Genomic DNA, 27,377 nt, shown 5'->3' on the forward strand with positions numbered 1-27,377 from the left:
GTTTAGGGTAGAGAACAGATGTAAACACTGCACTTGGGAGGTGATCTGACGTCGGATCTGCGGGCGATCTATTGGTGTGGGTGGGTGATCAGATTGCCCGCAAGGGGCAGGTTAGGGGCTGATTGATGGGTGGCAGTGACGGGGTGATTGATGGGTGCTTGATAGGTGATTGACAGGTGATCAGGGGGATAGATGCATACAGTACACGGGGGGGGGGGGGGGTCTGGGGAGAATCTGAGGGGTGGGGGGTGATCAGGAGGGAGCAGGGGGCAGTTTAGGAAATAAAAAAAATAGCGTTGACAGATAGTGACAGGGAGTGATTGATGGGTGATTAGGGGGGTGATTGGGTGCAAACAGTGGTCTGGGGGGTGGGCAGGGGGGGGTCTGAGGGGTGCTGTGGGCGATCAGGGGGCAGGGGGGGGAATCAGTGTGCTTGGGTGCAGACTACGGTGGCTGCAGCCTGCCCTGGTGGTCCCTCAGACACTGGGACCACCAGGGCAGGAGACAGCCTGTATAATACATTTTGTATACATTACAAAGTGTATTATACACTTTGTATGCGGCGATCCGAACGGCTGGCGGGTTACAGCGCGAGGTGGGCGGAGCCAGTCCCCGGCGGCCGATCTCATCACGAATGACGCGATCGCGCCGCCCATGCCCCTACAAGGACCGCCGCCTCTGTGGATGCGGCGGTCCTTGCGGGGTCCACTTTCCGGCCGCCTCTGTGCGTTGGGCGGTCGGGAAGTGGTTAAAGGACCTCTGTCACGAAAATCTTAAAATGTCAAATACATGTAAACATGTACAAATAAGAAGTATGTTTCCTCCAGAGTAAAATGAGCCATAAATTACTTTTCTCCTATGTTGCTTTCACTTACAGTAAGTAGTAGAAATCTGGCATTACCAACAGATTTCGGACTAGCCCAACTTTTCATGGGGGGTTCTCAGGGTTTTCTTTATTTTTAAAAGCACTTAGTGTATGAAAGTTGATCCTTCCCACTGCCAAAAAAAGTGTGCAGCGAGCAGGGAGGCTGGCCAGCATCTTTGTATAAATATTTTTCAGGGAATGTCTTTATAAAGAATACAGGCCATGGTGAGAATCCCCTATGGAGAGATGGACTAACCCAAAACCTGTCGGTAATGTTAGATTTCTACTACCTACTGTAGGTGACAGCAACACAGGAGAAAAGCAATGCATGGCTCATTTTACTCTGGAAGAAATGTACTTCTTATTTGTATGTGTTTTCAATTTTAAGATTTTCGCGACAGTTCCTCTTTAAGCACTTTTTTATCAACTGGAAATCTCTATTACTGTAAATAGTTGAACTTTAAAACACCCATTAGTGCTGAGATGGTACTTTACAAGCCCTAAATACAGATGACAACCAATCATGCAATTCTGCTAGTTTTTTTCTTTTTTCCTATCTCTTACACTTAAGCTTTTACGGGAAATGACATATGGACCTAATCGGACAGTTTATCTTCTCACCTCGCACTCTATTACGGGACATAATAAAAGTTAGACAAGCCGTGTAACTTACGGGAGAATGGAATTAGTGTTGAATAACTTTACTCCACTCTGTTTATGGGAACTTCAGGTATCGGCTTCCTAATACAAAAGCCCTGGACTCGGGTGGGTAGAAATAATGTATCCATGGCTTTAAGTCACTCTGGTGGCTGCATAAATATTTATCATTGCAGCAGATATTCAACTAAATGTGAAACGCGTGGATGCCAAGATATTGCAGACAGAGAACGTTTTACAAGCGAAGGCTGAGAGTAAATGTAGAGGAGAGAAGCCAAGCTTCTTTTTTGTCTGTTTAACCTTACGCGCACTTGTTTGTTTGATTTCTCCTGCGCTTATAAAAATATTTGCATTGCTTGAGAAAGTTTCTTACCATGGCAGAAAGTGTCAAGGTCTAATTTCGGGCACAGACCTAAATAAGGTAACTCCTTATAAAGTATGCTCAGTCTGGCATTTCCCTTGTGTTTCCATTGCCGGAAGACTACAGCCTCCTCACACTCCCACATCCATGACTTCTCACGAGCATCACCTCTCTATTGGAACACTCTCTTGACAGCCAGTCTGTCATGCTTCCAGCCTAGAAACCTATAAATGTATTCTTCCATACCCTCAAAATCCTGGGAATGTAGGAGGTGCAGCTGCGGAGATATTGGGCCTCATATATCAGCAGCAATAGCGAATACAGAATGAGGCAGCACAGGATCTTACTGCGCATGCGTACCACAAAACTGCAATGATGCTGTAGGAAAACGTGGTAGCAGAACATTATATTGTGCATGTGCTCCAGAAAATGCAACACAGTAGTAAAAATGGCATGGGCAGCAAAGAGTGGCATTGCACCGGATCTTTAGGCGACATCGAGTGTGCTCCTATACCTTTACCTGCGCTAGATTGTAGCCCAAGGCGGTCCTTAACTACTTGCCGACCACTCCACACGGATTGGCGTGAACATAGCGGCAGCCCCAGGGACTCTCAGCGCGCACATCCCTGCTTATACGACGGAGCTCAGCTTCGTCATCAGTCTCCTAGCGGCGATCGCCACTGGTAGACTGTTTACACTGTACACTGCTGCGGTCTACAGCAGAGCTGTACTGGGGACAGCTGTGTGACACGGCTGTCCCCCTGGGAGGCAGAAGAGCGATCGGCTGTCATAGGCTGATGCCTATGACAGCTAATAGCGGTGATTGGTATATAAAAAAAAAATTGAGAAATTTTATATAAAAAAAAAAAAAGCACCAAAAAAAATAAATAAAAAAAGGGAGGGGGGAGGAGAAATCACCTTAAAGCTGCAGTGGCCTAAATTGTAAAAAAAATAGCCGGTCACCGGGTGGGTGTGGGGGGGGGGGGGGGGTAAGCCTACAGTCCTCAAGTGGTTAAAGTGGAACTAAACCCAGAACTTCCTCTCCGTGCTAAGAGATAAGCAGCAGCATAATAACCCTTAACCACCCTGGCGTTCTATTAAGATCGCCAGGGCAGCTGCATGAGGGTTTTTTTTAAATTAAAAAAAAACTATTTCATGCAGCCAACTGAAAGTTGGCTGCATGAAAGCCCACTAGATGGCGCTCCGGAGGCGTTCTTCTGATCGCCTCCGGCGGCCAAAAGTAACACGGAAGGCCGCAATGAGCGGCCTTCCGTGTTTTGTTTACTACGTCGCCATGGCGACGAGCGGAGTGACGTCATGGACGTCAGCCGACGTCCTGACGTCTGCCGCCTCCGATCCAGCCCTTAGCGCTGGCCGGAACTATTTGTTCCGGCTGCGCAGGGCTCAGGCGGCTGGGGGGACCCTCTTTCGCCGCTGCTCGCGGCGGCGATCGGGCAGCACACGCGGCTGGCAAAGTGCCGGCTGCGTGTGCTGCTCTTTATTTGATCAAAATCGGCCCAGCAGGGCCTGAGCGGCACCCTCTGGCGGTAATGGACGAGCTGAGCTCGTCCATACCGCTAAGGTGGTTAAAGAAAAACATTTATTTGTTACAGCTTACTGAACTCCTGCAATAAATCCATAGTGTGTCGACATATTGGCACATAAATCGGCACACTCCTTGGCACAGTTCAGACAGAGCTGACAACACTTGTGATTACTTGCAGATAAAGGATAATTAGACAGGCTTTTCTCTCTAAATACATACAAGGTTGATTTCTCTGTGTTTTCCTTCAGTCCTGTTCAAGAGTTCAGGACTGCACTAAAGGCTGCCTTGGCCGAGCTACATCCAGATAGTGTAATGGTTAAGGGCTCTGCCTCTGACACAGGAGACCTGGGTTCGAATCTCGGCTCTGCCTGTTCAGTAAGCCAGCACCTATTCAGTAGGAGTTCTTTGGGCAAGACTCCCTAACACTGTTACTGCCTACTGAGCTCTAGTGGCTGCCTCGCAAGCGCTTTGAGTCTGACAGGAGAAAAGCGCTATACAAAAAAAGGAATTATTATTATTATTACATAGCTTTACACCAGGATAAATGGAGGAAACCGATTTGTCCCAATCCCTGGCATACAGCATGCATTACATGTGCATGTAAGATAGAATTATTAGCATTTCTTTTATCACCTGCACTCATGTGATATGAGTGGAGCTGACTCTGATATTACTCCTGTGTTTTTGTGCAGGTTTGCCATGTTTTACAACGTTCGAATCCCCCAGGAAAACCTTCTGAATCGCACTGGAGACGTGACGTCCAGCGGCTCCTACAGCAGTGTATATAAGGTAAACACTGTGCTTTCTTACAAGTCTTCAGGCATCATTTTACATGGACATTTTCCCACCTCCATACTACTGTTGTGAGATTTACATTCATGACAATTTGCTAGTACCGCAATAGTGTGACCAGAAGTAAGAAGAATACAGAGGTAGCCATCTTCATTCTCTAATAAATGCCAGTTGCCTGACTTCTGTGCTGACGCTCTGTCCCTAATACAGCGAGGAAGAAAAGTATTTGATCCCCTGCTGATTATTCTCATTTGCTCTCCGACCTAGAAATGGCCACTCTATAATTCTAATACTTCTGTGGAGAGGTGTCTTTTATACAGTTCCTGTAATAAGCTGGGATTAGAAGCACTCCTTACAGAGGGTGCTTCTAATCTCATCTCATCACCTGAATACAGTGAAGACTCCTGGGAGCCTGAATTCTTGCTGGTTGATAGGGGATCAAATATTTATGTCACCCATTACAGTGGGCATCAAACTCTGACTTTGAAGTATCTGCATGTTTCTGGTGTGAATACAACACTACTGCAGCCAAATAGACCAGCAGGCCTGTTAGGTAACTCGTATTGTTTAAAAGGATATAAATGGGGCAGTCTCCTTATTCTTCTCACTTCATTTGTCCTTTAACCACTTAAAGTGAACCAGAGACGAAGCACCCTTGTGTATTTTACCATAGAAATCAGTGGGAACATTAGAGAAAACATTTACCCTGCTCCCTGTTTCATCCTCACTGCTAAAAGTGTCTGTTATCTAGCTGAGATAAGAATCCCGGACTGAGCATTGAGTCTGGCTTTGCTATAATGACTCAGCTATAATGATTCCTGAGCAAAGCCAGCAGGGGGCAGGCTTGGACTTGAAGACAGCAAAGAACACAGTCTCAGCTATAATTATTCTGTAGCAAAGCCAGACCGACTGCTTAGTCGGGATTCTTATCTTAGAGGTGATAACAGGCAAATTAAACAGAGAACAATGTAACAAAGAGCAGATTAGGTGTTTACTGTCATGTTCCCACTGATTTATAAGATAAAATACATGAGGTTGCTTCATCTCTGGTTCTCTTTAAGGACTGCAGTCATAAAACCCCTTAAGGACCAGAGCCTTTTTTTCCATTCGGACCACTGCAGCTTTCACGGTTTATTGCTCGGTCATACAACCTACCACCTAAATGAATTCTACCTCCTTTTCTTGTCACTAATACAGCTTTCTTTCGGTGCTATTTGATTGCTGCTGCGAGTTTTAGTTTTTATTATATTCATCAAAAAAGACATGAATTTTGTAAAAAAAATGACTTTTTTAACTTTCTGTGCTGACAGTTTTCAAATAAAGTAAAATTTCCTATACATTTGAGCGCGAAAGTTATTCTGCTACATGTCTTTGATAAAAAAAAACCCATTCAGTGTATATTTATTGGTTTGGGTAAAAGTTATAGCGTTTACAAACTATGGTGCAAAAAGTGAATTTTCCCATTTTCAAGCATCTCTGACTTTTCTGCGCACCTGTCAGGTTTCATGAGGGGCTAAAATTCCAGGATAGTACAAATACCCCCCAAATGACCCCATTTTGGAAAGAAGACATCCCAAAGTATTCAGTGAGAGGCATGGTGAGTTCATAGAAGATTTTATTTTTTGTCACAAGTTAGCGGAAAATGACACTTTGTAACAAAAAAAAAAAAAAAAAAGTTTCCATTTCTTCTAACTTGCGACAAAAAAAAATGAAATCTGCCACGGACTCACTATGTTCCTCTCTGAATACCTTGAAGTGTCTACTTTCCAAAATGGGGTCATTTGTGGGGTGTGTTCACTGTCCTGGCATTTTGGGGGGTGCCTAATTGTAAGCACCCCTGTAAAGCCTAAAGATGCTCATTGGACTTTGGGCCCCTTAGCGCAGTTAGGCTGCAAAAAAGTGCCACACATGTGGTATTGCCGTACTCAGGAGAAGTAGTATAATGTGTTTTGGGGTGTATTTTTACACATACCCATGCTGGGTGGGAGAAATATCTCCGTAAATGACAATTGTTTTCTTTTTTTAACACACAATTGTCAATTTATAGAGATATTTCACCCACTCAGCATGGGTATGTGGAAAAATACACCCCAAAACACATTATACTACTTCTCCTGAGTACGGCGATACCACATGTGTGGCACTTTTTTGCACCCTAACTGCGCTAAGGGGCCCAAAGTCCAATGAGTACCTTTAGGATTTCACAGGTCATTTTGAGAAATTTCGTTTCAAGACTGCTCCTCACGGTTCAGGGCCCCTAAAATGCCAGGACAGTATAGGAATCCCACAAATTACCCCATTTTAGAAGGAAGACACCCCAAGGTATTCCATTAGGAGGATGGTGAGTTCATAGAAGATTTTTTTTTTTTGTCACAAGTTAGCGGAAATTGATTTTAATTGTTTTTTTTTCACAAAGTGTCATTTTCTGCTAACTTGTGACAAAAATAAAATCTTCTATGAACTCACCATACTCCTAACGGAATACCTTGGGGTGTCTTCTTTCTAAAATGGGGTCATTTGTGGGGTTCCTATACTGCCCTGGCATTTTAGGGGCCCTAAACCGTGAGGAGTAGTCTTGAAACCAAATGTCGCAAAATGACCTGTGAAATCCTAAAGGTACTCATTGGACTTTGGGCCCCTTAGCGCACTTAGGGTGCAAGAAAGTGCCACACATGTGGTACCGCCGTACTCAGGAGAAGTAGTATAATGTGTTTTGGGGTGTATTTTTACACATACAGATGCTAGGTGGGAGAAATATCTCTGTAAATGACAATTATTTGATTTTTTTTACACACAATTGTCCATTTACAGAGAGATTTCTCCCACCCAGCATGGGTATGTATAAAAATACACCTCAAAACACATTATACTACTTCTTCTGAGTACGGCGATACCACATGTGTGACACTTTTTTGCAACCTAGGTGCGCTAAGGGGCCTAACGTCCTATTCACAGGTCATTTTGAGGCATTTGGATTCTAGACTACTCCTCACGGTTTAGGGCCCCTAAAATGCCAGGGCAGTATAGGAACCCCACAAGTGACCCCATTTTAGAATGAAGACACCCCAAGGTATTCCGTTAGGGGTATGGTGAGTTCATAGAAGATTTTTTTTTGTCACAAGTTAGCGGAAAATGACACTTTGTGAAAAAAAAAAACAATACATATCAATTTCCGCTAACTTGTGACAAAAAATAAAATCTTCTATGAACTCACCATACTCCTAACGGAATACCTTGGGGTGTCTTCTTTCTAGAATGGGGTCATTTGTGGGGTTCCAATACTGCCCTGGCATTTTAGGGGCCCTAAACCGTGAGTAGTCGTCTTGAACCCAAATGTCTCAAAATGACCTGTGAAATCCTAAAGGTACTCATTGGACTTTGGGCCCCTTAGCACAGTTAGGCTGCAAAAAAGTGTCACACATGTGGTATCGCCGTACTCAGAAGAAGTAGTATAATGTGTTTTGTGGTGTATTTTTACATATAACCATGCTGGGTGGGAGAAATATCTCTGTAAATGACACATTTTTGATTTTTTTACACACAATTGTCCATTTACAGAGAGATTTCTCCCACCCAGCATGGGTATGTGTAAAAATACACCACAAAACACATTATACTACTTCTCCTGAGTATGGCGATACTACATGTGTGACACTTTTTTGCAGCCTAGGTGCGCTAAGGGGCCCAACGTCCTATTCACAGGTCATTTTGAGGCATTTGTTTTCTAGACTACTCCCCACGGTTTAGGGCCCCTAAAATGCCAGGGCAGTATAGGAACCCCACAAGTGACCCCATTTTAGAAAGACACCCCAAGGTATTCCGTTAGGGGTATGGTGAGTTCATAGAAGATTTTATTTTTTGTCACAAGTTAGTGAAAAATGACACTTTGTGAAAAAAAACAATAAAAATCCAATTTCCGCTAACTTTTGACAAAAAATAAAATCTTCTATGAACTCATCATACACCTAACAGAATACCTTGGGGTGTCTTCTTTCTAAAATGGGGTCACTTGTGGGGTTCCTATACTGCCCTGGCATTTTACGGGCCCAAAACTGTGAGTAGTCTGGAAACCAAATTTCTCAAAATGACTGTTCAGGGGTATAAGCATCTGCAAATTTTGATGACAGGTGGTCTATGAGAGGGCAAATTTTGTGGAAACGGTCATAAGCAGGGTGGCCTCTTAGATGACAGGATGTATTGGGCCTGATCTGATGGATAGGAGTGCTAGGGGGGTGACAGGAGGTGATTGATGGGTGTCTCAGGGGGCGGTTAGAGGGGAAAATAGATGCAATCAATGCACTGGGGAGGTGATCGGAAGGGGGTCTGAGGGGGATCTGAGGGTTTGGCCGAGTGATCAGGAGCCCACACGGGGCAAATTAGGGCCTGATCTGATGGGTAGGTGTGCTAGGGGGTGACAGGAGGTGATTTATGGGTGTCTCAAGGTGTGATTAGAGGGGGGAAATAGATGCAAGCAATGCACTAGCGAGGTGATCAGGGCTGGGGTCTGAGGGCGTTTAGAGGAGAGAAGAGATGTAAACACTGCACTTGGGAGGTGATCTGATGTCGGATCTGCGGGCAATCTATTGGTGTGGGTGGGTGATCAGATTGCCCGCAAGGGGCAGGTTAGGGGCTGATTGATGGGTGGCAGTGACAGGGGGTGATTGATGGGTGGCAGTGACAGGGGGTGATTGATGGGTGATTGACAGGTGATCAGTGGGTTATTACAGGGAATAACAGATGTAAATATTGCACTGGCGAATTGATAAGGGGGGGGGGTCTGAGGGCAATCTGAGCGTGTGGGCGGGTGATTGGGTGCCCGCAAGGGGCAGATTAGGGTCTAATCTGATGGGTAACAGTGACAGGTGGTGATAGGGGGTGATTGATGGGTAATTAGTGGGTGTTTAGAGGAGAGAATAGATGTAAACGATGGATTTGGGAGGTGATCTGATGTCAGATCTGCGGGCGATCTATTGGTGTGGGTGGGTGATCAGATTGCCCGCAAGGGGCAGGTTAGGGGCTGATTGATGGGTGGCAGTGACAGGGGGTGATTGATGGGTGGCAGTGACAGGGGGTGATTGACAGGTGATCAGTGGGTTATTACAGGGAAGAACGGATGTAAATAATGCACTGGCGAATCGATAAGGGGGGGGTTGAGGGCAATCTGAGTGTGTGGGCGGGCGATTGGGTGCCCGCAAGGGTCTAATCTGATGGGTAACAGTGACAGGTGGTGATAGGGGGTGATTGATGGGTGATTGATGGGTAATTAGTGGGTGTTTAGAGGAGAGAATAGATGTAAACGATGGATTTGGGAGGTGATCTGATGTCGGATCTGTGGGCGATCTATTGGTGTGGGTGGGTGATCAGATTGCCCGCAAGGGGCAGGTTAGGGGCTGATTGATGGGTGGCAGTGACAGGGGGTGATTGATGGGTGGCAGTGACAGGGGGTGATTGACAGGTGATCAGTGGGTTATTACAGGGAAGAACGGATGTAAATAATGCACTGGCGAATCGATAAGGGGGGGGGTTGAGGGCAATCTGAGTGTGTGGGCGGGCGATTGGGTGCCCGCAAGGGTCTAATCTGATGGGTAACAGTGACAGGTGGTGATAGGGGGTGATTGATGGGTGATTGATGGGTAATTAGTGGGTGTTTAGAGGAGAGAATAGATGTAAACGATGGATTTGGGAGGTGATCTGATGTCGGATCTGCGGGCGATCTATTGGTGTGGGTGGGTGATCAGATTGCCCGCAAGGGGCAGGTTAGGGGCTGATTGATGGGTGGCAGTGACAGGGGGTGATTGACGGGTGATTGACAGGTGATTGACAGTTGATCAGGGGGGATAGATGCATACAGTACGCAGGGGGGGGGGGAGGGTCTGGGGGGGTCTGGGGAGAATCTGAGGGGTGGGGGGGGGTGATCAGGAGGGAGCAGGGGGCAGTTTAGGGACTAAAAAAAAAAATAGCGTTGACAGATAGTGACAGGGAGTGATTGATGGGTGATTAGGGGGGTGATTGTGTGCAAATGGTGGTCTGGGGGGTGGGCAGGGGGGGGTCTGAGGGGTACTGTGGGCGATCAGGGGGCAGGGGGGGGCAGATCAGTGTGTTTGGGTGCAGACTAGGGTGGCTGCAGCTTCCCTGGTGGTCCCTCGGACACTGGGACCACCAGGGCAGGAGGCAGCCTGTATAATACACTTTGTATACATTACAAAGTGTATTATACACTTTGTAGCGGCGATCGCGGGGTTAACAACCCGCCGGCGCTTCCGATTGGCCGGCGGGTTGACGTCGCGGGTGGGCGGAGCCTATTGCCGGTGGATGCGCGCGCATCCCAGCGCGCGATCCCCGGCCAGAGAGTGCCCCAGGACCTGACGCCAATCTGCGTTACGTGGTCCTGGGGCTGCCACTTTGCCGCCGCCAATATGAAGTAGGCGGTCGGCAAGTGGTTAAAGGATACCCGAAGTGACATGTGACATGATGAGATAGACATGTGTATGTACAGTGCCTAGCACACAAATGCCTATGCTGTGTTCCTTTTTTTCTTTCTCTGCCTGAAAGAGTTAAAATATCGGGTACGTAAGTGGCTGACTCGGATGTGACTACAGTGTGACCCTTACTGACAAGAAATTCCAACTAGAAAATGGCTTCTGAGAGCAAGAAAGAGGTAAAAAGGGGAATTTCTTATCAGTGAGGGTCACACTGTAGTCACTTCCTGTCTGAGTGAGCACTGAGTCAGCCATTTACATACCTGATATTTAACACTTTCAGGCAGAGAAAGAAAAAAAGGAACACAGCATAGTGATTTGTGTGCTTGGCACTGTACATACCCATGTCTATCTCATCATGTCACATGCCAGTTCGGGTATCCTTTAAGTCATTGCTAATAATGGCTGATGACTAACCAACCAGATCCCGCTTTAAAGTAAAGGTTCTGCCTCCTTCCCTCCTTGATGAACCACACCTTGCCTGATTCAGTCCCATTAATTAATTTAAGCTGTGACAAAAATGTGAGGACCTCCGCCCTCGAGGACTGGAGTTTGACGTTCCTGTAATCCACTGCCATTCTTTATTTATTTAAAGAAAAATGTATGACTTTATAGACACATGCTGCTCACTGACTCCAAATAGCTTTGCAATTTACAGCATAGACTGCATGGTTGCTCATATACTATCCATACGTTTGTGGTGTGATTTGTTTCAGGACCCGAAGCAGCGTCTCGGAGCGTCTCTTGGCAGCCTGTCCAGTGGCAGAGTCTCCATAACCGGTATGGCAGTGGTGAACCTGAAGCTTGCTGTCTCCATCGCCATCCGTTTCTCTGCCACCCGACGCCAGTTCGGACCAACCGAAGATGAAGAATTACCAGTTCTAGAGTATCAGCTACAGGTAATAATCCAGCTAAAAATGTAAGTGGGTTGCAGTTGACAAAGTGTGAAAAATCTCATACTGAGTAAGATTGAGACCACAACATTGACAGCCCAGTTGGTTCTGAATTATTGTCAGATGTGTGAATTTAAAGATAATCTATAAGGAAAAAGTGCCCCTATGGGGTTCTTACCTCGCGGGGGGGGGGGGGAAGCCTCTGGATCCCAATGAGACTTCCCCTGTCCTCCTGTGTAGCCCCGATCCAGCGCTGACATCCCACAAAAATCGCCGGACAAGCTTAAGACGCCTGCGCGGTAGAGGGGGCACGATTGGGCTTGGCTATTTCTGCTGTAGCCCCAGGGGCAATATGGTACTGCGCCTGCTCTGGATTCCAAAGCTAAATCTTGCCAGCTGCTGCTGATTGAGGGAGCCAGCGCTGGATCCATGTTGCACAGGAGAAAGGGGGAAGGCTTATTAGGATCCAGAGGTTTTCTCCTCCCGAAGTAAGTATCCCCAGTGGCATTTTTCTTTATTACAGGTTCTCTTTAAACCCCATATTCCTGCAGTATCTGTAATGTCCTGAACATACTTTAGGGACGATCAATGAGATGCAAATCATTTCTTATTGCATTCACATTTCCTGTAAATGTTATGTAGCTCTGACTTGGACCAATAAAAATTGACAGGAAGTTATTCTGTTTGGTCCTATTTCTAGCTGCATGTAATTTACATGAGTTTTGTATGCAAGGAGAAATTATTTGCATCCCATTGACCATCACTAGACTAAAACCTGCTGCTACCTGCTTTTGGCCAGCATAGTGGCATAGTGGATAGCACTCTCTTTGCACTGCTGGGTCCCCAATTTCAGTCCCAGCAAGGTATGTTCTCCCTGTGTCTGCATGGGTTTCCTCCGGGCTCTCCAGCTTCCTTCCTGTCTTCCCATTATGAGCCACAATTGTGGTAACATAGGTACTATAGACAAGTGTTCCCCAACCCTGTCCTCAAGGCCCACCAACAGTGCATGTTTTGTGGAAACCCACAGAGGTAGATAATCAGCTCTGCTGAGACACTAATTACCCCACCTGTGCATGTTTGTGGTTTTCTGCAAAACATTCACTGTTGGTGGGTCTTGAGGACAGGGTTGGAGAACTGTGCTTATAGACTGTGTATATTCCAGCACTGTCCCTTGCATCCAACCTCTGGGATATGGTGCACCATCTTTTGAAGAACCACACTGGTTTGAACATTTCTAAAGATCCTTTGACTTGCATCCTTGGCAAGCCTCTGTTAAATTACAAGCACCAGCGGCATGACGTCTGGGGAACCACTACTTTATAGCAGCTCAATGTCTTATAGCTAAAAGTTGTATGTGCCCCCTTCTACCAAACCTCGAGACCTTCAAGAGGCGACAGTATACCTACAGCTTGCAGTACCTCATGGTGAGAGTCTGGGAGTGACTCCCACTTTCTCAAAAAAATTGGGATGGCCACCCCTTTAATGCTTCTGCCCCTTACCTGTAATAGAGTATTTTTTTTTAATATGGATTATGCCTTGTTTTATTGCTTCCATTTACTTCTTTTATCTTTGCTACCTTTTTTACCTTTTTGTCTTTTGATTTTATATCTGCCATGTTCAACAAAAACTATTATTTTACTAATCTGCTGGGTGTAGCTGCAGAATGTGGTATCTCTATTCCATGGGGGTTGCCCAGGGCCGGATTTACCATAAGGCACTGTAGGCAAGTGCCTACAGGCGCCTGATGATGGAAAGACAGCTTACTTTCCTCCCCAAGTACCTCCCTCCCTCCTTCCCTATGCAGAGTTCAGAGCAGAGCATAAATGAGAGGTTACTCACCCAGCTCTTGGCATTCCACTGACTGACTCCGCTCCTGGGATGTTTATCCGGGCCTGGAGCTGCCATATTGTTTCTGCACATTCTAAAAATGCCGTTGCCCAGACACTCTTTTTCATACTCTAAACAGCTCATTTCTGCCTCAAGGTTTTCCTAAAAATGAAATTTTTTACACTAGAAGGTGACATAGGAGGTCAAGTTCAAAGAGTTACAACTGCAGTAGGTGGGAATATCTAATGACACTTCACAGAGACAAAGTAAAGGATATCTATGTCTATCTTCAGAAAGGAACATACAAATGCCTTATATTTAAAACAGCCATGCAAAATTCAGCCTCACTTTGAATCATGGCAAACATCGTGTTACCATATCACATAATTAGAGAGTCTACCCTTGTGTGTCTTTCTAACTAGCAGAATACAACATTTTTATTTTAGTAAAAGCTCTCCCTTGTGCCGCCGCTCCTGTGACCGTCTGTCATGAAGGCTTCTTTTCACAAACAATGATTAACCCTCTACACTCAAACACTCCCAACAAGCTGGAGCGCTTATAATGCTAAAAACAACTTGAATGCGAGTTGAATTCATTTGCACTAAATGGAGGATATTCGCTTGCATGCAAAAGCTTTTCGTGCTAAACCCCTTTCACCAGCTTTGAGGTTCCCTCCAGGTCGAAATGGTCCCTAGTCTACCCACACTAGTCAGCAAGCAAGCAAATATTTCATGCTGCTTTTCTCAAGCCACGAATCCTTTTACCTAAGGCGAAATAATGAAGGAGTTGGGGCAATGTGAAACGGAACGTTCCTTCACACTAGTTTCTTCACACTAGTGAAGAGACGGACCGTTCCACTAGGGATGGGGGCATGGGCAGACGTGAACCTTATCAACGGGAGGGTGAGGGGAGGGTGCAGCAGCCGGGCGGGTAGGTGAGGGAGGGTTTATACATACCTAATATTCCGTAGCAGCTGGCGGTAGAGGCTTCCATCATCTTCCGCATCATGTGACTAGTCACATGACGTGCTGTGTAGTCACAGCGGAAGAAGTGGAAGCCTCTACCGCCGGCTGCCTATGAAGATTAGGTATGTATCGCTGAGTGAAAACAGATCCGATCAATCATTAATCAGATCCGTTTTCACTATGTGTACCGGGCCACGGACTGAGCCATCCGGGTTTTGGTGAAGCGGAAACCGGATCCGCTCACCGGATCCTTTTGGCTCCAAACGCAGATGTTGGCCTAAGTATCTCAGTCGCTGTATAGCAAACTCCATTCTGAAAATATAATGAATGCTCCATTTAAATAATCAGGCAAGACGGAATGTGAAACAGAGAAATGACAGTAATGATGAACAGTGCTTACTCTGTCCAGCCAGCCTCACTGTGATGTGAAGCTAAGACATTTTTTCCCCGTTAGATGATGTAAGAAATTAGGTTTGATTGCTTGACTGGCTATAATGTTAATGTTTTCTTTCTAAAATATAATTGGATGTGAAGTAAACGTATCACTAGCCTGGTTACAGTGGAAAACATAATAATGTGTAAGCAAGCTAAACCTTATATTTATATAAAGCAGGTACATAGCTAGCTCTAAAAGTAATAATATTAATTTAAAACTGTTAACTCCTAATGCAGACATGTTATGTAAGTGAAAGAGTACCTGTCCCAGTCCTGGGCAATCTAATGTGCACAAGGCAAGCTTCTGTCTTCACCCCGGTATGTGTAGTAGAGAGGGGTAATGAGATTAATATAGTTCATCTTACATGCAAATTAAGTCAGTCTAAATTGCTAGCATCTCTTTGGGCATTTCGAATGAGGAGGAAGTGTGGCTAGAAACAGTTATTTCATCAGCTTGAACCCAGGCCCCAGCCATTGCTTTGTATTGTTAGACGCTCCCTGGCAGGTGCAAGCAGTACAGTTAAAGGGACACTGTAGGGGGGGTCGGGGGAAAATGAGTTGAACTTACCCAGGGCTTCTAATGGTCCCCCGCAGACATCCTGTGCCCCCGCAGCCACTCACCGATGCTCCGGCCCCACCTCCGGTTCACTTCTGGAATTTCTGACTTTAAAGTCTGAAAACCACTGCGCCTGCGTTGCCGTGTCCTTGCTTTCGCTGATGTCACCTAGAGCATACTGTGCAAGCCCAATCTGTGCCTGTGCAGTATGCTCCTGGTGACATCAGCGGGATCGAGGACATGGCAACGCAGGTGCAGTGGTTTGCAGACTTTAAAGTCTGAAATTCCAGAAGTGAACCGGAGGCGGGGCCGGAACATCGGTGAGTGGCTGCGCGGGCACAGGATGTCTGCGGGGGACCGTTAGAAGCCCCGGGTAAGTTCAACTCATTTTCCCCCGACCACCCCCCCACCACCACCACCTACAGTGTCCCTATTGTACAGTGTTTCCCCCGTAATAAGACCTCCCCAGAAAATAAGCCATAGCTTATTTTTCAAGCATGCGGAGGGTGATGCAGCCACAAGGGAGGTGTGCGGTAAGTGACTACACTAAAAGCATCCCATGTAGCTAGGACTTATTTTTGGGGGAGGGCTTATAAATATAAGCCCTCCCCCGAAAACAAGCCATAGCTAAATGGGACACTTTTAGTGTAGTCTCTTACCGCACCTCCCTTGTAGCTGCGGCACCCTCCTTCCCTGTAACTGCTCCGACATACTAATCAAGCTGTTCGGCACCCTTTGGCGGAGGGGAACCCAGCCACAAGGGAGGTGCAGTAAGAGATTACACACCTCCCCATACACATAGCGTCTACCACTCCCCCCCCCCCCCCACATATTTTCTCCCCCCCAAAAAAAGAATAGAAGACAGTGTCTTATATCCAGGGAAACACGGTCTATACTGGCTGGCAGAAGAGTTTAGAGAGTGTATGTGGTATATGCATAGAGGTGATGCAAAGCCCAGATGTGTTACAGTTCATCTTTACTGTTGGCTGAGCCAGATGGGGCACTGCTCCTATTACCCTAGTGCTGGCTGTCAGTGTAAACCAGCAACTTTCAGAAGAGGGGATTCTATTCCCTGAAGGTAGGCTTTAAAAGCAGTCAGAGGTGAGAGGTATATGGAGGCTGCCAAATGTATTTCCTTGTAAACAATGCCAGTTGCCTGCCAGCCCTGTTGATCTTCTGGCATAAGCAGTGTATGAATGAAAACCCTGGAACAAGCATATGGCTAATCCAGTGAAACCAGTCAGCGGAGTCAGAGTACCTGATCTGCTGCATGCTTGTTCATGGTCTATAGCTAAAAGTATTTGCCAGGCAACAGGTATTGTTTAAAATTAAGAAAAATATGGCAGCCTCCATATACCTCTCACCCTGGGTTCCCTTTAAATAATGCTCTTTGCCTAGCTGTCCTGCTGATCCTCTGCCTCTAATACTTTAAGACATGGGCCCTGAACAAGCATGCAGACCAAATATCTATGACAAATCTGATTAGATTAGCTGCATGCTTGTTGAAGATGTGTGATTTAGACCATACTGACCAGAAAGATCAGCAGGACTGCCAGGCAACTGTTATTGTTTAAAAGGAAATAAATTTGGCAGCTTCCATAGGTCTCACACCTTCGGGTTCCTTTTAAAGTTTAACCACTTCACTCCATAGACTGCTCTACCCTTTCTGCCAACAACCTCTTTCACCTCTCAGCACTCCATGCAGTCATTTGGCCATATCTTTACCACTGCTTATCACATTTAAATGATATCTTGTAAAATATATCTTGTTTTTATCGCCACAAATTAGTCTTTTTTTAAGCAATATTTGTTTTCAGTAATTTTATTTTATTTTCTATGCACTATAAAGGGAAAAATCAGAAAAAGACACGATTTCTCCAATTTCGTCCCCTATAGTTTGAAAACAAACAATGCTACTATAGATAAAACCCACACCTTTTATTTGTCCCGGCTATCACAACTTTTTAATTATATTCCTAATACAATTTATGGCGACAATATTTCATTTATAAATAGTGTTTTTTTTGTACCTGATCAAGGCCATATTTACAAAGATAATAGTAATATACCCTCATGACACACATAGTAAAAAAGCTGGGTCTCTAATGCAACTATTTATGTATTTTTTTTAAATGTTTTCACTTTGGCTCTTTTTTTCCTTAACCAGTGTTTTATTTTGGTATCTGTGGGGGAGAGGAAAGAAGGGGTTAATGTCTTTTTAATGTAATTTTTGTAATGTAAATGCTGTATTTTTAATGTAATTTGATTTATTTTGCCACTAGATGTCCCCGCACACTTTATTCTGTATGCTTTGAACAGAGTTCAAACCTCACAGGAAGTTTGTGTTTTCATTTGAATGAATGCTCAATGGCTTTCCTCTGAAGCCATGATCTATCATTCACAGGCACATTGATTGGTGAATGGAAACATGTGTTACCTATCCTGAGCCAATCACCGATGAGCAAGTCCCGGCGGGAGTGTGCAGCGGATCGAGATGACATATTTATATGTCCTGTTTGCAGATTTTTATAATTTTTTTCCCCACTGAATATTGATCCAAAATGAATCAAAATGACATACACACAAAACAATAGCCGGTATTTCGATCAATATTTTCCAGCCTTTCTGATTAAGAAAAAGATAGATTTTTAACTGGATTTGGTTGCTGACTATTAGTAGGCTGTACACTTCTTTGCCCGATGTGATGTTTTTCTCGATCAGAAATAGGATCTGAAGTGGATGGTGTGGACCAGCCTTCAGGTATCCGTTTTAGTGTTTGTGGCAGATCTCAGTAGTCTGCTATGTTTGGAGCAAATCTCAGTACTCTGCTGTGTTTGCGGCAAATCTCAGCACTCTGCTGTGTTTGCGGCAAATCTCAGCACTCTGCTGTGTTTGCGGCAAATCTCAGCACTCTGCTGTGTTTGCGACAAATCTCAGCACTCTGCTGTGTTTGCGGCAAATCTCAGTACTCTGCTGTGTTTGTGCCAAATCTCATTACTCTGCTGTGTTTGAGGCAAATCTCAGCACTCTGCTGTGTTTGGAGCAAATCTCAGTACTATGCTGTGTTTGGAGCAAATCTCAGTACTCTGCTGTGTTTGCGGCAAATCTCAGTACTCTGCTGTGTTTGCGGCAAATCTCAGTACTCTGCTGTGTTTGCGGCAAATCTCAGTACTCTGCTGTGTTTGCGGCAAATCTCAGTACTCTGCTGTGTTTGCGGCAAATCTCAGCACTCTGCTTTGTTTGCTGCAAATCTCAGTACTCTGCTGTGTTTGCGGCAAATCTCAGCACTCTGCCTTGTTTGTGACAAATCTCATTACTCTGCTGTGGTTTGAGGCAAATCTCAGTACTCTGCTGTGTTTGCGGCAAATCTCAGTATTCTGCTGTGTTTGCGGCAAATCTCAGTATTCTGCTGTGTTTGCGGCAAATCTCAGTACTCTGCTGTGTTTGCAGCAAATCTCAGTACTCTGCTGTGTTTGCAGCAAATCTCAGTACTCTGCTGTGTTTGCTGCAAATCTCAGTACTCTGCTGTGTTTGCTGCAAATCTCAGTACTCTGCTGTGTTTGCAGCAAATCTCAGTACTCTGCTGTGTTTGCAGCAAATCTCAGTACTCTGCTGTGTTTGCAGCAAATCTCAGTACTCTGCTGTGTTTGCTGCAAATCTCATTACTCTGCTGTGTTTGCTGCAAATCTCAGTACTCTGCTGTGTTTGTGTCAAATTTCAGTACTCTGCTGTGTTTACGGCAAATCTCAGTACTCTGCTGTGTTTGCTGCAAATCTCAGTACTCTGCTGTGTTTGTGTCAAATCTCTGTATTCTGCTGTGTGTGTGTGTCAAATCTCAGTACTTGGCTGTAAGATAAATGATATTTGTGTTTTATATTTGCAGCAATGGAGACTGATCCCTTATCTGGCAGCTGCCTACGCCCTGGACTATTTCTCAAAGAGTTTCTTCATGAATTTAATCGAACTTCAGATTGGGATTCTCATGAAGGACAAGAGCCCCAGACAGGTATTGTGCTGACAATTTCACAATTATTTTCACTGGCAAACCATATCTCCAAATATTACCAGGCTCTTTTTTTTTTTTTTTTTTTTAATGTGTTTTAAAAATTGATCTGCGTCCTATTTCTGGGTTGGTTCATTTTCTTGCATTATCCTGCTTCTTTTCTCTTTTGCTGTTACTTTGTGGTTGCAAATCTGGGACTTTGCAACGCATTGAAGACCCATGTAGGACAGTGGTCAGTTCAACAAGCTCCTCATACTGCATTTGTCCTGCAGTCACCACTGTGAACACAAAATCCTGTGTAGTGGGTAGCACTAGCGATGTATGGCTGGGTTCACACACAAGTCTGTACAGTTCCATTCCAGACCTGTCCTGACAGTTTTCATCAGCTTTCTATCAGTTACCTTTCTGTCAGTAAAAACTGATGCAAACTTACAGGACTGGAATGGAACTGTACAGATGTATGCTTGAACCCAGCTGTAGTGTTAGAAGTAGCGGCAGTTAGGCACATTGGTTGTAGAAGTGTGTGCTAAGGCCCTTACAGACGCCTGACTTAAAGGACAACCGAGGTGACATGATGTGTGTTATGTACAGTGCCACACACACAAATAACTAGGCTGTGTTCCTTTTTTTTTCTTTCTCTGCCCGAAAGAGTTAAAGGAAACCAGAGACGAGATTTAATAAAAGTTTTATACATACCAGGAGCTTCCTCCAGCCCCGTGCACATGGATCGCTCCCAGGCCGTCGTCCTCAGCCTTCTCCAGGTCTGGTACCGGGTCCCGTAAGTTCTGCCAGTTGCGGCTGAGGATGGCGGTGTGGGAGCGTCCCGTGCACATGGGGCTGGAGGAAGCCCCAGGTATGTATAACACTTTTATTACATCTCGTCTCTGGTACTCTTTAAACATTAGGAATGCAAGTGACAGTTTCTGCCGGGGTCGGGACCGGGTCGGACTGGGTCAGACTATATCATAACCCTCACTGATAAGTAATTGCAGTCATAAAACACTTTTTCTGTTAGTTAATGGCTTCTGAGAGCAGGAAAAAGATAAAAAGGATCAATAATTAATAGATTTGAGCTCTGACATACTTTAATGAAGGTGCAAAGACAATGAAACAGTAAAAACTAGATTTAAGTATAAAATAAAACTATGGGATATCTAAATAAGTTCTTTTTAGGACACGGAAGGATAGATACAGTTGTTTTTCTCATGAGCCAAAATGCGACCACCTCAGCCGATAATCAGGCATGTGTACGGCAGCCCCCAACTTGCGATCAATCCGCCTAAGAGTATTAGGCTGGGTTCACACATACACCGGATAAAAATGTCCTGTCAGTTTTGTATCATTTTTGTATCATTTTTAATGGGCAGGAACGGAACTGACAGAGCAGGACAGAAAACAGTGAATCTCCTCTTGCTATACTGTGTGCTTAAAAGAACCTCCTGTGGAAATGGACAGTAATTAAAAAAAAAAATGTATGGTTTAAATGATTACTGTCTGTGACTATCGACTGCCACTGTGTGCATATAGTATCCAATACGCTTAGCTTCAGGTCTGGAAAAAAGCTGCAGATCGGGACTTTCTGTTCCATTAATGAAACAGATTAAACATAACTGAAATGTGTGAACAGTTCCATTTCAAAATGTACACATTTTTCTTGTTGTTTATCTGGCTCTGTAGAGTACGGAAAATGGTACATTTTTAAAGGACATATATTGCTAAAAATTGTAAAATACAGTACATACCGGTACATATAATTCAAGACAGACAAACAAAAATGACAGCGCTCACTGGCTGCAACTGGTTTATAAACCATCAAGGGGCGTGTACAGACCCCCAGGGGCTAAATACACGCCTTGAATCCAAATCAGACATCCCTGTCACTCTGCTGTCCCCTGGAGAGGCTAAGAACGCGATCTCCTCTCATAGGCTGATGTCTATGAGAGAGGATCACTTTGATTGGCCATCGGGGGGAGGGAGGGTTTAGGGAAAATAGATAAAGAATAGTTCCATTTATTTAAAAAAAAAAATATTTAAGAAAAAAAATACTGATGGCACGAGTGATCAGAGCCCACCAACAGAAAGCTCTGTTGGTGGGCAGAAAAGAGGGGGTGGGATTCATTTGCTGGGATTCATTTCCTGCTACTGTAAGTTGTATGGCTCTTCAGCACTAAATTGTAAGAAAAATAGCCTGGTCACTTTTTTTTGGGGGGGGGGGGGGGGGGGGGGGTTGTGGTCCTTAAAGAGAAACTGTAAGGCAAGGTTTCCATTGCTGCGATTCCGGACCGATTCCCCACCCACAAATTCGGATGGATTTTAGCAGCCTATAGAAATCTATGTAAAGCATCCAAATTCATGGCCGAGGAAAAATCTGAGGCCCTGCAGCATAATTCTGTGCGTGACTGCGCGGCTAAAGGGATTCGGGTGCGAGAGGCGAGCAGCTGTGCTGGCATCGTGTCTCGTAAAATGCTTGCTGCGCACAAGTGGGCACGAGCCCTAACCATGAATTGAACTTCATCCCAATCAGTAGCTGATACCCCCTTTCCCATGAGAAATCTGTTCCTTTTCACAAACAGATCATCAGGGGGCTCTGTATGGCTGATATTGTGGTGAAACCCCTCCCACAGGAAACTGTGAGAACCATGGTCCTGGCAGTTTCCTGTTTGTGAACCTCGTTGCAATGTGGGAAATAGCTGTTTACAACTGTTTCCAACTGCCAAAAAAGCAAGCAGCAGCTACATCACCTGCCAGCAGTAAAAATGTCACCATGTGATAAATGCCAGAATGTAAATCAGGGAGAGGAAAGATTTTACAATGGGCAGTCACTGACTAAATCATTAATACATAATTAATTATTGTAAAAATGAAGCATTTTTTATTACATTATTTTCACTGAAGTTCCTCTTTAAGTGGTTAATCTAGCATTTGTAAGGAGCTTTCGTGTTAAGAGTAGTAAGAGGAGTCAGTGTGATAGGAGGGATTAGGAGAGAAGTTTGATGTGAGCAGTAGATTATTAATAGTAAACCGCTAATATAAAATTACGAATATTCATATTATTCGCTACTCATACCAAACTCATGAGCGTCTATACTAAGTGCACTCTAATCAAAAGCTCTTCCTTCGGAATTTGAACTAACTGTAGCCTCTTTGGGTGCACAAAGCTCCTAGTATCTGCAGTAGGGAGCACCTTTGGGGTGGAGCTAAGGGGACTGAAGCAGCAAATGTTTTAGATAGGCCCCCAACACTGGCCTGTGTACTTCTTTATTGTGATGTCAAGTGTGCCCATGCGATGGAAATAATTCTGCAAGCTTTTCATTTAGTAGCATGGTTTTGATAAACATTTTAAACTATGTTCTCTGTGACTTCCAAATAAGGTTGTAGTCTTTCTGGAATAAATAGATTTTGACAATCATCCATTTACCCGAGTGTGCAATTAGATTTAACCACATACTGAGCTGCGCTGTAGATTTCATCACTGTGTAAACTCTCAATCAGCGTTGCATAGAGAGAATGGAAGGCAGGAAATAATGAGAAAAACAAGATTTAAAAGGAGAATCTACTTTTGTTATTAAACTGCCATAAACATAGAGTGGTTGTAAGAGAGTCTTTTTTGTAATGTAATTTTATTTAAAAGGATGACCTTTCTATTTCAGTTTGCAACCTAGCTGAGAATTTCCAGAATTGGTAACAAGCTCATGGTTTGCATACCTTGGAGTACTGTTGCCAGGAGACTGTCCAAATTCTCCATTGCTACAGTGGTAATTAGCTGCACAGGGAGGGGGTTTTGTCACTCAGTTTTGGAGTCCACTGTTTTTTCCTTTTCCTGAGCCATTTTATGTCCTCAGTGAGCTCCATATGTGCATCAACCAGCTCGCTGTGGGCTGCAGTTATATCAGGCAGTGTAACGAAAAAAAAAAAAAAACCCTCTGAAGGGATACTTACCTCGGGAGGGGGAAGCCTCAGGGTCCCAATGAGGCTTCCCCGACCTCTTTAGCTTGGGGGAATCCAGCGCCGGCTCCCCCGAAACCTCCTTGACAAGCTTGTCAAACAACTTGACAAGCTTGTCAAGCGGCTTGACAAGCGGCACAATATTTACCTACCACGATCCAGCACAGGCGCAGTAGAACAGATACGATCGGGCTCCACTATGTCTGCCTTACCCCGACCGAAGAGGTAAGTATTTACCTCGCCACTGTTCGGGGGTTTCAACACTGGGTTGCTGGGACGAAGGAGGACAGGGGAAGCCTCCTTAGGATCCAGGGGCTTCCCCCTCCTGAGGTAAGTATGCCCCGAAGGTTTTTTTTTTTTAATTAAAGGGTTTTTTTAATGTGAAAGTTTGTCTTCTTAAAATAGAAGGTATTTGTAATTATTCAGATTGGAGTGAGAATAGGATGTCTCCCACGATGCATCACTGCTGAGTATGCAAATCACCATTTGTTGTCTCTGTAAACTAAACACAATGATGGGTCAGCTTGTACTGGCACATCATTGCATTCCAGCGGTTCTAGAGGTGTGTTTAGCTATCAGGGACAACAAAGGATGATTTGCATATTCAGCAGTGATGCATCGTTGGAGACATCATATGCTCACTCCAGCCTGAATAAATCTATTTGGCTGAATCACAAATACAATCTGTTTTAAGAAGGCAAAAATTTAGTTTTGCATAACATTTTAGCAAGAAGGCTTTTTGGTCATATGTAGTCCCTTACACACCCCTAGGAGTCCTGGTTCACCAAGACTTGCTGGGCAATCTGTAACTCTATGTGCTACAAGTCCTACCCCATAAAGCCGTATTAATCCATGCCATGCACTGATGAAGATCAACCAATCTGAAACAGTCTGTATGCATATTGTATTATTGTACCTCTGTACAATTAACAAGCTGACATATCATTGCATTCCAGCGGATCTGGAGGTGTGTTTAGCTTACAGGAACAACAAAGGATGATTTGCATATTCAGCAGTGATGCATTGTGGGACACCTCAGAGCTCACTCCAACCTGAATAATCGCAAATACCTTCTGTTTTAAAAAGACAAACTTGTTTTGCGTAACATTTTAATAACAGGGCTTTTTGGTCCTTTGTAGCCCCTTACAGACTCCTGGGAGTTCTGGTTCACCATGAGCTTGCTGGGTAATTTGTAACTTTTTAGTGTGAGAAATTCTTGTATTAAAGGACACCAGAGCTGAAAGCAATTGTAAAAACGGGGAAGTAGGCATGTATACGAAGCAGGCATGTATACGAAGCAGGCATGTAACTGTCATCATACCCACCTGATCTTCTCCGTCTCTCTCCTGGAGGGGCTGGCCCGGGTGCATGCGTCCTTGATTGCGTGACCGGGAGCGCTATGTGCATGACGTCACAACTATGTCGTGTGCATGCGCAGAGCATCCGCAGGCGTGTGATCTAGAATGGCTCCCCAGCTGTGGTTTCAGTGCCAAATTTTTTTCTGCCCCTGGAGAAGTGTGCTTTCTGCAGCCTGGCAGGGTATGCAGAGCGGCGCAGGGAGTGTTTTTATATTTACCTGTCCGGACAGCTGTATCGGCTTCCTCTCTTCCTGCACCCATGGCAATGCAATCCAGACATCCTCTTCTGGTTTCTGATCCCGTTATTACATGAGATCGGGGCGCAGAAGTGTCAGTGTTGCAGCATCACCCAGTGATGGAAGTTAGGTGAATAAAGAGAGAAAAGATCCTGTTTAAGCCGGATGCGGATGCCCTGCCATTAGTTGTCTAATTCACGAGACAACTCGTGCAGGGTTGCTAAAAGGTTAAAAAGGACTGGGAAATGGCCTGGTCTGAGGCAGGAAAGAACTCAAGTGGATCTGCATGTGCAGGGGTAGGAGTTGCAGAAAATATGTCTCCCCCCTGATTGGATGAGCTGCCCGTTCTGCGCCTTGACTATTTAGGGCTGCGGAAGGACGGCTTGCCTGGCATGAATCCTCCTCCAGGCCTGTGGAGGGATCAAACGGGTTCCACAAGATGATTTGGGACCCCAGGAAGGAATCGCAAGCAGGGATCTGTGGTGGGGCTTGTGACAGCGCCCGCAACGAAGATCTGCCTTCACCTTCATGGGCTGACCCAACGGAGGAGACCGCAAAAAAGTCCATCAGCTTTCTCGACTGAGACTTGTCCTTCTTTCAGTTTCTGTAAGTTAGTTTGTTAAATTCTGAGCAGATTCAATCACTCAGATCTAATCTGCCAGAATTCTGAAAGGACTGGACGGAAAATCTCTGTTTGGAGGAAGAGCAGTAACGACGGTAGATCAAGGGCCCATAGTGTTACACTGCATTAAGTAGTTCAATAGATTTTGTACTGCAGTGTGTGGAAGGATCCTAATCTTCTCTGATCAGAGGGATCAATCTCTTTTCCACATTGGGTGGCAATCTAATCACCTTTTAGCAATACCCGCTGTATCAACAGGTGAGGGCTGTAGTCTTATGTCCCCTACCACCACATTTTCTTTTCACTTTCTCTCTCATAGACAGGCCTTGTAAAGGTGCTTAAAGGACACCTGAACTGAGAGGGATATGGAGGCTGCCATATTTATTTCATTTTAAACAATACCTGTTGCCTGGCTGTCCTGCTGATCCTCTGCCTCTAAAGGTGGCCATACACTGGCCCGATTCGCGGCCGTTTCGACAGCAGATTCGATCCCGGGATCGAATCTGCTGCCAATCGTTCGCGCTAAACGCACCCGCCGATCCGATTTCCTCCCGAAATCGGATCGGTCCGTCGATCGCGCCGTGCGGGAAATTACCCTCGATCGCCCGCGGGTAGGGAGCGCGTCGCTAGCGGCAGCCGATCCAATCAGGTATACATTACCTGAAGCTGGCTCCCGGGCGTCTTCTCCGCGCTGCACCTCTCTGTTCCGGCTCCATCCCGGCGCTTCCTGTGTCACTGCAGTGACCAGGAAGTTCAAATAGAGGGCGCTCTATTTGAACTTCCTGGTCACGGAGTGACACAGGAAGCGCCGGGATGGAGCCGGAACAGAGCGGTGCGGTGCAGCGTGGAGAAGATCCCCGGGAGCCAGCGTCAGGTAATGTATACGGGGGGGCGCACAGGCGGCAGGAGCAGCTCAACAGATTGTGATCGGTTTCAGGCTGAAATCGATTCACAATCTGTTTGCAGTAAAGGCAGCCATACGATACCTCTCTGATCAGATTCGATCAGATAGGGATCGGTCAGCTGGTCGATCTAATGGCAAATCGACCAGTGTATGGCTACCTTAATACTATTACCCATAGACCCTGAACAAGCATGCAGCATGACAAGTGTTCCTGACATTATTGTCCGTTCTGACAAGTTTAGCTGCAAGCTTGTTTTGGTGTGATTCAGACACTGATGCAGCCAAATAGATCAGTAGGGCGATCAGGCAACTGGTATTGTTTAAAATGAAATAAATATGGCAGCCTCCATATCACTCTCACTACAGCTTAAAAATGTTAAATCTTAGTCTGTAGATCACTGGCCAGCAAGCACCCTGTGTTTTGGAGACTATCCCATTAAGACGGCAGATGCATCTGTTGAAATAATAATAATCAGTGACACTATTTCAGCGGACAAACTGCAGCCAGACTGGTCTAATATTACACATGTGCAAAAGAGTATGTAATAATAGGAACATACAGGAAGAGAGAAATTGCTTTGGGATTCATTAGTTAAGCTTCTTCCAAGGCTGGAGAAGAGTGGCTATTCTAAGTGATCCAGCAAACCTTGCCTGGGTTTTTGTTGTTTTGTTTAATTATCTGATTTTGTTAGGTGGCAGACATTTTAGTCATATCAAACAGTAGCATGGGTAACCAAAATGAAAGTGCAACAGTAGATGTGCCATCACATTTGTGCTTTCTTCCTCTAGGGCAGAGGTAGGGAACCTATGGCTCGGGAGCCAGATGTGGCTACATCTGGCTCACAGACAAACCAGTAGGGGTTGATTCACTAAGCTACACTGCTCAAGCAGCACAGCTTAGTGTTGCAGCGCAAGTAAAATTTAGGCTCGCTA

The 27,377-nt window shown here is 45.1% G+C and overlaps 1 protein-coding gene across 5 annotated transcripts in view; it reads left to right on the forward strand.

Moving 5' to 3' along the window:
- The window catches only part of LOC137563743 (peroxisomal acyl-coenzyme A oxidase 3-like), a 372,185-nt gene that overhangs the window by 48,187 nt on the left and 296,621 nt on the right, over positions 1–27,377 (forward strand). For all 5 annotated transcript variants that reach the window (XR_011030424.1, XM_068276653.1, XM_068276644.1 and 2 more), the window contains exons 8-10: positions 4,122–4,218; positions 11,417–11,599; positions 19,260–19,382. Coding sequence is in view for 4 of the 5 variants with exons in the window: in XM_068276653.1 (XP_068132754.1) it covers positions 4,122–4,218; positions 11,417–11,599; positions 19,260–19,382 (403 nt within the window). In the remaining variant the exon portion in view is untranslated. The remainder of the gene's footprint in view (positions 1–4,121; positions 4,219–11,416; positions 11,600–19,259; positions 19,383–27,377) is intronic.

This window comes from Hyperolius riggenbachi, chromosome 1 (genome assembly GCF_040937935.1).
Source record: "Hyperolius riggenbachi isolate aHypRig1 chromosome 1, aHypRig1.pri, whole genome shotgun sequence".
Classification (NCBI taxonomy): Eukaryota; Metazoa; Chordata; class Amphibia; order Anura; family Hyperoliidae; genus Hyperolius; species Hyperolius riggenbachi.